Raw genomic sequence first — 12793 nt, 5'->3', positions numbered from 1 at the left:
AGTAAACGCACTGCTTGGAACTCTGCTATTTGATTGTTAGAGAGACCGCAGTGATGTCTCCAAGGGGAGCTGTAGCCAGGGCTAGTACAGGACCAGAGGGACCTCTGGGGCTCATAGTATAAGTGACCACAGCCTAATATTCTGCAGAACATTCTGGTGTATTCCAGTATTCTGAGGTTTGTATCTTCATTGCCAAGATCCCAAGGTAGAGGCAAAGTTCTGAAGCCTCATGCTTTAGAAAGCTGACTGAAATTCCTGGCTTCTGAGCAGTCTTTCCCTCTGAACGCTGACCAAGAAGGGAATCAATTTTCCCTTTACTCTCCTCTGAAATGGTCTCTTTGTTTACTTGGAATGTTGGAACTCAGGTGCCCAGCTCATCCAGCTTTACCTAGGATTTCCCTGATTTTAGCACTGAAGTCTTGACCTGGAAACCCCTTGGTTCCCAGGCAAACTGGAGTAAATAGTCATTCTAAGGAAATGAGAGCCAGGTGAATAGACTGACACCACAAAAGTTAGTGGCTTAAAACAACTACCAATTTATTTGTTCACCGATCTTCTATTGGTCATGCTAAGATTATTTGTATGGCTGCATTCAGCCAGTCAGTTGGCTAGAGGCTGGGCTCAGCTGGGATACAAGGACATCTGGGCCATGTTCCCTATGCAAGTAACCTTTCCGTGTGCCTCTAAGAAGCTTTTTACATCAGGGAAGCTGAACTTCCACATGGATGCACAGGGCTCCTCAGAGTGCAAAACCTGCTTAGGCTTAAGACTAGGCCTGGGAATGGCACAGTGTAACTCCACCATATCTTTTTGGTAAAAGCCAGTCACAGTGCCATTCTTGAATCAAGGTGGGGGACCACACAAGACCACACAGGAAGTGAATTACTGGGGCAGTTCAGAGAGGGTTACCAATGTAATAGTCTACTCCAGAGGTACAGATGCTCACATAGACTCACTGGTGCCTGATTCACTCTAACCTCTTTGCTGGGCATCTTCCTTATTATCCTCACACAATTAGATAGAACAGAATATGAATAGATTGACTATTGATCAGAATCTTCAAAACTCTATGCAGGTGTAAGACAAGTTTATCCCGATTATATTTACTCCTGCTAAGCATATATAGGAGGGTGCCTCCCTGTTTAGGTTTCCAGAAGGTTTGCAAGGAGCAACAGGTTAGGAGGCCTGGGTCTTACAGTGTTGATGTGAGGTAATAAATGACCTGACTCAACATTTCTTGGAGAGTGAGTGCCTATGCCAAGGTTTCTCTCTGCTCAGGGCAGAAATTACAAAGATCACCAAAGCACAGCACTGGCTCAAGGTAGCTGACCCTTCTTAACATGGAATCTTCCCACCCATGCCCCAGGTCTTGTCTTAAGGTTAAAGCAGTGTCAGCACAGGTCCTTCCCTCCTTTCCTCGGGACTGCCTCTCTACTGCAGCTCTCACCTTTGCACTGACCTGGTTCCCTAGTCAGTTTTCCTGAGCAGTGAGCATCCCTGTAAAACAAGGCTCACTCCTACCTGAACACAGCCAAGGTGAGGAGTGCACTCTCTGCCTCAGGGTGGTCCACCTGGCACTCCCAGTAGACCAGACCAGCCCCTCCACTTCAGAGCAGGTCCAATCCTACTTGCTCCCACATCCCTCAGCCTTTTCCTTCCCTCTTCCCCCCCGCCCCCCCCCCTTCTGATTTGCTCTCCCCCTACACAAACTCGGCCTTAAAAAGAATCCTTGAGCTGCCTCCAGGGTTCTGGGTCTGCTGCTAGCTTTCTCCTCCAGGCCTTCTCCTCCATCACTGTGGTTACTATCTGGCCATTCTGACTTCTGGCTCCCTCCCTCTCTTTTTTCTCACCACACTGGCGAGTGTTGCCTCGGCTCTGTCGCTTTAAGCCTGTTCCAAGCCGCCGCGCCCCTACATCACTCTGGAGCTCCGCTGTACCTCGCCACCTCTCCCGCTGCTCCTCCTCTCCCGCTGCTCCTCACCTGCTCCTCACCTGCTCCTCCTCACCCGTTCCACCTCCTCTCCTGCTTCTCCTCTCCCGCTGCTCTTCATCCGCTCTTCCTCGCTGCTGCCGGCCCAGCTCCGGATCCGCGTCTTGCAGCCTCTGTGGACCCGCCACCATGGCCGACATCAAGACTGGCATTTTCGCCAAGAACGTCCAGAAACGACTCAACCGCGCGCAGGAAAAGGTCAGAAGCGGGCGGCAGTGCAGGTGGCGGGACGGGACGGCGGAGGCCTAGAGGGCCAGAGGAGCGAAGGAAGCCTGGCGTTAGCGGTGCAGGGCCGGCCGGGGTCGCGCCGATGTCCTGCCCTTTGGCACGGCGACTGCTGCTCGGCGGCCTTGCGGACGGAGGCAGCCCGGAGGCGGCCCGGAGGCGGGAAGCTAGCGGAACACCGACCCGGTCCCCGGAGGCTCGGGGTCTGCGGAGGCTCCTGCTCCCTCTCTCCCTGCGCAGCTGGCAGCGCTGTCCGCTCTCCAGGCTGGCTCCCGGCCTGAGCAGTCGCGAGTGCAGCGGGTCGCCCGCAGTCCCCGAGCTAAGCGCACCTGCCTCCGGGCGCCCATTCCGCGGTCTCCGCAGGGAACTGTTAGGGAGGCGCCCGCAGGTTCGGGCGGGAGTTTCGGCAGCGGTTCTTTCTCTGAGGGTATTTTCTGGCTACGCGAGTGCAGCAGAAACAGTTTAGCACAGAAAGTACTCCCCAAATGTCTGTTTTCATCAACAGAGCTGATCGCGAAAACCAGCAGCTTTAATACAGTGCTGTGCAGTGAATCCTGGAGTTCAAAACAGATATCTACATACACAGTTTTTGTTGTTGTTGTTGTTGTTTTGTTTTGCTGTCTTGCTTTGGGTTGTCTTTGTGTGCCCCCTTTTGATGCAAATGCCCTTCTCTGGAAGGTCAACAGTAAATATGACCTGAACCTTACAGTTCTTCTCTGAACATTTTTGTACAAAGGATGGGGCTTCACCGCTTTAAAAAAAATCGTATTGCACGAGTTGGGTTCGCTGTTGTTTTACGAGCCCCTCCGTCAATTGGCCACAATGACTTATTTTTCTCACCCAGAAACGTGCACAAATGGATCCCAGATCCATACCGCACAGCCCTGAGCAGTTGGAGAGAGATCGTACTAGGCACGGGGCTGGCCTGGCTGCCCAGAGACTGCTTGTCATGAAGACCTTGCTGGCACTGAGGTCCTCATTTGTGTTCTGAGCAAAGGACATTCTGCACAAAAGGTAGTTCGAGTGCTGTACTTGGAAAAGGACACCAACTAATGAGCTTTACGGTTTGTATCAGTCCAACTGTGTTCTCTTCTAAGTGGCAGGATTTTCCATCCCTGGGTTACTGGGTTTTACTGGTATTTTCCTATTTTACTGGAAGTCAGGTTTGCAGTTGCTCACTAGGACAGTGAATTTTCCTCTCCCCAGGCTCAGGCTGCCCTCCACTCTTGCTGACCTAGAAGCTGAGGTGAATGGGGCACGGGTCCCTTTGCCTGTGCGCAGGCTGAGAGACTGGGTCCCTCCCTTCACACTGCACACTCTCAGTGCAGTAAGAGGATTGGATTTCTTTTAATATCTACCCAAGCTCATCCTAAACTAACATGATCCTCTCCCACCACTCCTTCAGCAGTTGCATTAGCAAGGCTTCCTGCCCCATTCCAGTTCCTGATTACATGTCCAGAAAGTAGCCAGGATCTACTGGGATCTGAACCAGGTTTTGTCATCATTTTTCATACTTCATTTTACCTGCTTGTAGGTATTCTCTCCCTCACTCCAAGTAATTACTTGAATCTTTGATTTGAAGTTTTTTACTGAATCCACTTCCATCTGTGAATGAATTTAGTGGTGCAGCCTGCTTTTCACATATTATTCCTAGATTTCTTAATCTAGGTCACCAGCTGTTAACATGCCAAAAATAAATGAAAATAAAATATAATCTATCTTACACAGTATTCAAGCCCTTATGAATTTTTGAAAACTCACTTTTTCATTATTAAGTCCAAGTGTGTATTATGATTGCAGCTGTGGATGGTGCTCACTCTTTTACAGGAGTGGGAGCGGGGTCTAAGGGAGCCTTGCTTGCACAGGGCTTCAAGTGTCCTTATTTCCTTTCATGGTGAAAGTTGCTGATGAAAAATGCCTGTTGCACTTAGTTTTAGGAGGTTAAGTCACCAAGAGGCTGAGAGTGTGGATTCTGCCCCGGGAAAGTTCTGAGCCCTTCCCAAGCCTGTGCAACACAAAGGGAAGGGTTGTGTGGGAATCCACACAACGTTGTTCAGCTAAGCCCAAAGGAAGCTAGCTACTGGAGAACGGAAAGCACAGTATGCTGCAGGCTTCATTACCAATCACCCCCAGTGATTCCTTCTTTTTGCATTTTTTGGCCTTTTCCTCTTCTCCAAAGCACAGACACTTATTGCAATAACTATATGCCACATATGTTCTCGAAAGTCTTTCTTTTTGCTTTTACAACCAAATTTTCTAAAAAGAGAGTCCATTCCCTTGACTTTCCCATTATCTGTGCTCTAATAGCTTGCATAATTTTGGCTTCAAATGAAAGAGTGAAACTACTCCGAGAGGTGACTTACGGCTTTTTATGAATTTAAAATATGTTTTTTTCTTATTAAAAATCTGTAAAGTTTCAGTGGAGATAGAATTAAATATATGTATAAGCTAAAAAAACCTTCACAAAATTAGATCATTCATAATTCCACCACCCAGAAATTTCACTATCATTTGATCTGTATCCTAGTAGATCTTTTTATGTATGTATATTTACAAAATTAAAATATAGACTTATACTACAGTAGTTTCCCCTTATCCTTGATTTTGCTTTCTGTGGTGTTAGTTACCCACAGTCTGAAAATATTATGGAAAATTCCAGAAATAATTTATAAATTTTATATTGTATGCCATTCTGGGTGTCATGATGAAATCTCATCCTCTGTTCTGTCTTCCCTGTGATGTGAATCATCCGTTTGCCTAGCATCTCAACCTATATACATGGTATCATGGTGTTTGTTTTCAAGTAAACTGCATCATCTGAAAGTCAGTAGTAGCCTAACACTATGTCAGTGCCCACATCATTCACCTTACTTCATCTCATCTTGTAGGCTATGCATCATCTCACATCATCACAAGAAGAGGAAGAGTGAGTACAATACCATAAGATATTCTGAGAGAGATCACATTCCATAACTTTTATTATAGTATATTGTTATAATTGTTCTAATTTAGTTTTTTTGTTGTTTATCTCTTGCTGTACCTAACTTGTAAGTTAAAATTTATCATTGATATATATGTATAGAAAAAAACATAGTGTGTATGGGGTTTGGTATTATCTGGTTTCAGGCATCCATTAGGGGTCTTGGAATATATCCCCCATGGATAAGGGGGGGATGCTATATATGATTTTATAACCTGTTTATTTCATTTAATAATCATGAACATTCTTCAATACATGTATTTTTTTCAATCAACATTTTAAATGACTGAATAGTATTGGAATGTATGGATTTTAATGAATCCCCTATATTTTGGACATTCTGTGTTCAATGTTCCTGTTTAAATACAGATCAGTGAGAAAACTTGCAAGGAAAATGTCCCCATGCACCTTTAAGTATTTCCTAGAAGAATTATTGTTTCAAAGGTACACTTATTTTTATTATAGCTAGATTGCCTTTCAGAGAGGTTGTATAATTTATATTCCTACCAGCAGTCAATGAGAAAGTTGCCAACACTGGATAATAATTTAAAACGGTTTTTAGGTATGTCATTGGAAAAAAATTAGTTTCTATTTATTTTATTTGTTTGAATTTTGGAAACTGAAAATTAATTTTTACATTTCTATGTTTTTCATTTGCTAACTGTGTGTTTATATTTTTGCCCATTTTGTGTAGTACCTCCTTGTTATTTGTAAGGGCAAAACCATATCAGTCCTAAAAGTTGTAAACATTCTTTCTTCCTTTTCTATCTACTGTTTAATTCTTTAAAAGATTATTTATTCCTTATTTATCTTTAGAAAGAGGGGAAGGGAGGGAGCAAGAGAAGGAGAGAGACATCAGTGTGTGGTTGCCTCTCTCATGCCTCCTGCTGGGGATTTGGCCTGCAACCCAGGCATGTGCCCTGACTGGGAGTTGAACCAACAACCTTTTGGTTTATAGGCTGGCACTCAGTCCACTGAACCACATCAGCCAGGGCTACTGTTTAATTTTTTGATGATTTTTTCCTGATATAGAGAATGTTTATGTTTTATGTATATTTGCTTAAATCTATTTAATGATTTTGTGTGGTTTTCATATGTGCAGAATTAGTCAGAATCCTGCCACTTGTAAGTATCAGACAATTCAATTCAAACTGGTTTAAGGAAAAAAGGGAATTTTATTGCTAAAAACAAAAATGTGAATTTGCGCACATAAATTTAAATGAGAATTTAATATATAAATAAACATTTGTGTTAAGCTATACACATGTATTCTTATATATATATGTGCCTATAAAATATATGCTTGTGTACAATATACACTCGTATATTAACTCACTTGATTCTCTGAGGGAGGTACTATTACCATCTCATTTTATAGATAAAGGAAGAAATTAAGTAATGTGCCCAAAGTCACATAGTAAGTAGTAAAGCCAAAGTTTGAACCTAAGTAGTACAATGCTTGGATTGCATTACACAATGCTGCCTCTTATAATTATGAAAAGGGTAGGGATAGACAAACTTCAGGCCTGTATGGAACCAGGGCCTCAACCACAGATATCAGGTCTCAAGGGACTTCTCCCATATCTCATCTCTGCTGTTCACCCTGTCAGCCCCATTCTTGGGCAAGTAATTCTCTCTTGATGGCAAGATGGTTGCCAGAAGTTCTAAGTAAGAGAATGTCTATACAGGGAGCTCCTCTGTATAGCCCTTATTGGCCCAAATTGGGCCTTGTGACTATGCCTGGAAGAAAAAATCTCTCTGGATGAGGGCCAGGCCCATGGGTTGGATTGGGCTTGAGTTACAAGATACTACTGAAGCTGAGATGGAGAAATTCCTTCCGGACTACATGGACTGATGGTGAAGGGGGAAGGAAAATCAGAATATAGAGTTTATTGCACTGGCAAACTAAAAGATGTTACTGAGTCATACTTAAAAGACCTTCTCTGCTTCATGTTTAATAACTAATCACATACTTAATAATTATAATTTAATATTTAAAATTTTCCTCATCAAATTAATATATACACAGTTTTAAAAAACATCAAATATTACTAAGAGACTGGTTGTGCAAAATAACATTCCCCTATTTTTATTCTCCTTCTCCTAAACCTCCAGTCTTATTTTCCAGAGGCAGCTAATACTAACTATAAAATTTCTCAAAATTGTGCTCACATAACTGCTTCTTGACCTATCATGTTTGGTAAGGATAGATAAAGATTTAACTCTCTTAATTTCATCCCTCTAATTCCATATCCTTTAATCATGTAATATAGCAAAAAGTGTCGATTGCTTAAGGTTGTATTTTTAATTAAAATATGGTTTTTATTGAGTAAAGTATATAAACCTTAAATATTCAGCTTGGTGAATTTTTATGTATATGCATATCTGCATAGCTACCACCCAGGTCAATTTATAGAACATTTCTGTCATATCAGGTACCAATCATCCCTCATGTCTCTTTTGTCCTTCATCTTTTTATATTCATATTTTTAAAATTCCTTTACTGTCATTTTCCTGATAAACATTTTTCATGTACTTATTGGTAATTTTTATATTTTAATTTATGAAGTACCTGTTAAAGTATTTTGCCTATTTCTATTTTTTATTTGGGTTGCTTGTCATTTTCTTATTTATTTATATTGGGTTGGTCAAAAAATTCTTTTGGTGTTTTCCATAAGATGTCTGTTATGGTGCTCAGTCTTTAACTTCATTTGAAACAATTTTGGTAGATTGTATTGTGACAGCTGTTGTATCAGCATGCATTTAAAAAAAACTGATCAAATGGTGCATTTTTGTGTAGCCATTTTAATATTGAAGATGGAAACAAGCAATATTTTCAGCATATTATGCTTTATTACTTCAAGAAAGGTAAAAACACAACTGAAACACAAATTAGATTTGAGCAGTATATGAAAAGGCTGCTGTGACTGAGCGAACATGTGGTTTGCAGTTTAATGCTGGAGATTTCACTGTGGACAATGTTCCAGTCGGGTAGACCACTTGAAATTGAAAGCGATCAAATGAAGATATTAGTTGAGAACAATCAAAGTTATACCATGTGGGAGATGGCTGACATACTCAAATATCCAAATCAATAAAATTATTGATGAAAATAAATGTGTCTTTTATTTTCAGGAAAAAAAAATATGGACTTTTGGCCAACCCAATAGAATTTCTTTCTATATTCCAGATATGAGTCCTTTGTCAGATAGACATTTTACAAATATTTTTTCTCAGGAAGTGTCCTGCCTTTTTACTTTCTTAATGGTACCCTTTGTTGAGCTGAAGTTTTAATTTTTTTAAAAGATTTTATTTATTTATTTTTAGAGATAGAGGAAGGGAAGTAGAAAGGGAGAGATACATTAATGTGTGGTTGCCTTGCCTGTACCCCTGCTGGGGGAGCTGGCCTGAAACCCAGGCATGTGCCCTGACTAGGAATGAAACCAGTACCCTTTGGTTCTCAGGCTGGCACTCAATCCACTGAGCCAGACCAGCCAGGGTTAAAGTTTTAAATTTTTAAAAGAAGTCTTATCTGAGATTAAGTTTTTCCTATAGTTAATTTTTTATTGCTTATTTTAGCATGAACTAGTTAGAAATGTCTGCTTTCACTTCATCAGATCTGTCAGATGTCTCTCAGTATTATCAAAGGTTCAACATATCAGAACCTCCTGTCCCCTACCCACCACCCCCAACACACAACTTTTGGAGTATTTACCTTTTTGCTGTATTCTGGGCTGATTTTTTTCTAGGCTTCATATGTAGCTGTTACCCTAGATCTTTTCTTGCCAATGTGGGGTTGAGGAAGGGACTTCAAGAGTCATCAATTCTATATATCTAGGTTTTCAAACAGTACTCTGATAGCAGTGTTTTGCTTCATGCTTTCATTCTGGAGTACTTGATGGAACCAGGCCCAGTTTCTCTCTTCTGCTGAATTGGTTCCGTTCTTCTCTCCTCTTTCCTGCTAAAATATATTAAATTCTTTCATCCACCAATGATGCCTCTCCTGTTTTATCCTTACATGTTTATACTTTTTAAAATTTCTTTACTGTCATTTCACTTGGATTTTGGGAGTAGACACATGCAGTTTGTTTACTCAACCTTTTTACTTAATCATTTAATCTCTCTGGGATTTACTTTTTGTCCATCTTCTATTTGTGGAATCCCTTGGTATTTGTTGGATCTTAACCCTCCTTGACCTCTATGCAATATTTAACTCCATGTAGCACTTTAAACATTTATTAACAGTTAAACATTTTTTTAACATGACTAGTGAATATGGAAACCTTTGGTATGTTATAATACTAACCTTGTTAAGCATCAGTTTTTTTGCCTTTTGTTTTTATAAGGGGGTTAAACTGTGAATTCTAAGGATGTGTCTAGTTTGATATTCTTTGTGCCACTTTATCTGTCACAAGTAATTATTGTATAATAGTCTTCGGTGTGATTTTTTTCATGCCTTGTATCTTCCTAACTAGATTGTAGGTACTTGAGAACAAGGACAAAATGTCTTCTCAACTGTACGTATTCACTCATAATGTATTGAATCAACTTTCTATGTTCTGGCTTGTTTATGTCCCACTCTTGCAAACACATTGTCTTAAAGAATCTTTTCACATTATTCTTTCTTAATTTTTGTGAAATTATCATAAGGGTTTCACTGTGTATCACTGTCATTTGCACTGTCATTTTGTAAAGGTAGTGCATAAATATAATTATTATGGATTCTCTACATGATAGGAACTCCATCAATATTAGTTTGAACTGTGCTAAATTGTCATTTCTGTAAGTCATGTCATTCGTCCTAAAATTGATTGTGTGATATGGCAAGAAAAACAGCATAATCTCCTTACTTACACCCAATAATGTGACATTTGTGGGTTTTAAATTTTATATTGCCTTGCTGATGTCCACATTTAGGTTTGTTCTCAAAGAGAAACATGTGGATGGTGTTTATGTGTGAATGTACTTATATGTATGGGTGTGTGTATGTATGTAAAAAGAATGGAAGGATGAAGACCCTGCTGTGTCCAGGAGATGCTTTCCATGGGACCTAGAGCCTTGTCAATACAAGAGTAGCTTATATGAGTTTGTTTACATTCAAGGCAATTTGTTTACATATGCCTCTGAGGCATATCCAGAGCTTCCCTTTTTAAGATCATCTCAAGACTTTCTTGGCTGCTTCTAAATTGTACAAGGTTATACCTTCTCTTCCACTAAGAACATTTTCTTTCTATTGCTCTGTTAGAAACTGCCAAAATTAAAAATAATACTTATAAGAATAGTCTCAACAGAAGGTTTCCTTCAAATTTTTTTAATACTTCAAACACGTACATAGCCATGTATCCTTTTTTTCCTCTAGCAATGAATGTAATAGGGAACCAGAACTGTAGGGACTGAGATTTTAACATTAGTAAAAGTTACTATTCTTTATAATGTTGTAGTGTGTGTGTATGTGTGTGTGATTCCTTTACTTTAAAAGTCAGCCTATCTGTGGATCAATACAACCTTCTTAAAGTTCCTGAAATACATGTATAAATAATATGACCCACTTTCATACCCACTTTGGGGTACAAAATTAGATTCCATATATTTAAGTATTCAATTAAGTGATTTTGACGTTTCATCCAATATGTCACCAGAGACTTTTACTCCTCCCTGGAGTGATCCATTCAGAAAACCCATGGCGAGTTTCCCATCTCTAAAGGAGTCCATGGTTTTCACTGAGGCCTTATGGAAATGAATCCCAAACAGTCCCAACAGCATTCATATGTCACTCCTGTCCCTGGGTAAGCACTGTAGTGAACATTGAACACAGTGTCCTCACTTATGGTTCTCATGGTTAAGGCAGAGGCAGGAAGCCTCTCTCTTTAGGGTTATTCTCAACTGTTGTCACTATTTGCTACAGCATGCTGGAGCTCGAAACGTCTGAGCTTTTTATTAGTCATTTCCATACTTTCATTCATGCACATGGCTTCCCCTGTCCCAAGATTGCCTGTGGTGCCAGGATCCTTAAGTTAGGAAAGATTTCATCAAAGACTATACCTAGAATTATCCACTCCAAATTCCATTCCATTCCATTCCATTCCACTTCATTCCATTTTTAAGAAAATGCTCATATGGATATATTAAATTGATTTCAACCTTGAAATTTGAAAACCACTACTATAAAAGAACTCTGGCACCCTTTCCCATAAGTTGGCTTTCTTTTACACCGTTCAGTCCATACAAGGATATGGGTATATGGATGTGGATGTGGGTGTGTGTATGTGTATGTGTATGTGTATGTGTATGTGTATGTGTGTGCGATCAAGTTTCGACTGAAAAATACTGTGAAGCACTTGGAAGAGATGAGTATGGAAGGGAAAGGATGTTTCAAAAATGATATATTCTGACTTTTTAAAGCTTTGAAATTTCTGCTTTACCCTTAAACACAGTTTTTAATTTTTTTAGCCGTTTACACTAGGGGCCATCTGAGTAGAACCCCTGAGGAAATAAATGGGCCTATGGAATTCTCTGAAGGAGATAGCAGATGTAAAGATTTCTTGTGTTGCAGATATCATTTTCCAGATATTCTCAATAATAGCTAACATTTATATAATGAAAAGTTCCATCATCATAGAGTTCAAGGAAACTAACCATGAAAGACTATTTCTTATAAGACTGTATGCACAGCATTAAGCAGAATTAAAGTGATAGTAATTATGATGTCTTGAGAATACGTCTGTGGGCCAACTTTTACAGTAGAAATGCTAAAACGTCATTCTTGTTGACATTCATTCTAAATTTAAGTGTGTTATTTAAGTAGATGTATGAGCATATTTCTTAGCAAATTTCTTAGCATGATGTTGGGTAAAGCCATGGATGAGATCTTAGCTTTGAAATATTTGCTGTGCTATAGTCATATCAAATTTGATTATCCCAATGCTACTTAGAACAGATGTTCAAAAATCAGAAAGCCACCGTTTTAGTAGTTTCCATCTTATTCCCATATAGGTAGGTAGTTGAAAGTTTAGTTCAGGAGTGGGAAGAATCCTGAAGTGCTGATAATGATTTAATAACATACACATGGATCCAAGCATAGATGCACTTTTGTTCTGGCACCTAACACTTCTTGAATAAAGGATGCTAAATGAACATGCCCTAATAGTTATGTATTCTATTGTGAAGTCAATCTGTTAGACTTAATTCATTCATTTTGAGTCATTTATTAAGAAGGTAATGCATGAAAAGCACTTGCTAGATACTTGTAATAAGCAGGAAACAAAGGTGTCTTGGCTGAACATGTAGAACAGCAAGAGTTGGCAATAACTACATAGTTATTAATGAAAAATCATAATGAAAAGTTCTGTGAGGAGAAAAAAACAGTTTTTTAAAAAAATGTATTGTTGGGAGGGTTGGGTGGGTGGGCTGGAATGGGAGTAAAAGGGAGAAAACTGTACTTGAACAATGATTAAAAAAAATGTAACTAGGGAACTCACCCAGAGTGCCAAGATTGGACACACCTAACTGAAGAAGGTAGGTTTTAACCTAAGTTCCTAAAGATGAGTTACAGCTAACCAGGTAAGAAGAGTCAGGAATCATTTCATACATCGGTCTCT

The 12793-nt window shown here is 39.8% G+C and overlaps 1 protein-coding gene across 1 annotated transcript in view; it reads left to right on the top strand.

Annotated features, from left to right (window-relative positions):
* The first annotated feature begins 1714 nt into the window (after positions 1–1714).
* Positions 1715–12793, top strand: part of AMPH (amphiphysin) — a 286397-nt gene continuing 275318 nt past the window's right edge. The window contains 1 exon segment of the mRNA XM_036010809.1: positions 1715–2188. Coding sequence (XP_035866702.1) covers positions 2120–2188 — 69 coding nt within the window. The 5' untranslated portion in view covers positions 1715–2119.

The sequence above is a fragment of the Phyllostomus discolor genome, chromosome 10 (genome assembly GCF_004126475.2).
Source record: "Phyllostomus discolor isolate MPI-MPIP mPhyDis1 chromosome 10, mPhyDis1.pri.v3, whole genome shotgun sequence".
Taxonomy (NCBI): domain Eukaryota; kingdom Metazoa; phylum Chordata; class Mammalia; order Chiroptera; family Phyllostomidae; genus Phyllostomus; species Phyllostomus discolor.
Note: the sequence above shows the minus strand (reverse complement) of the source record. Positions and strands in the feature narration are given on the sequence as shown.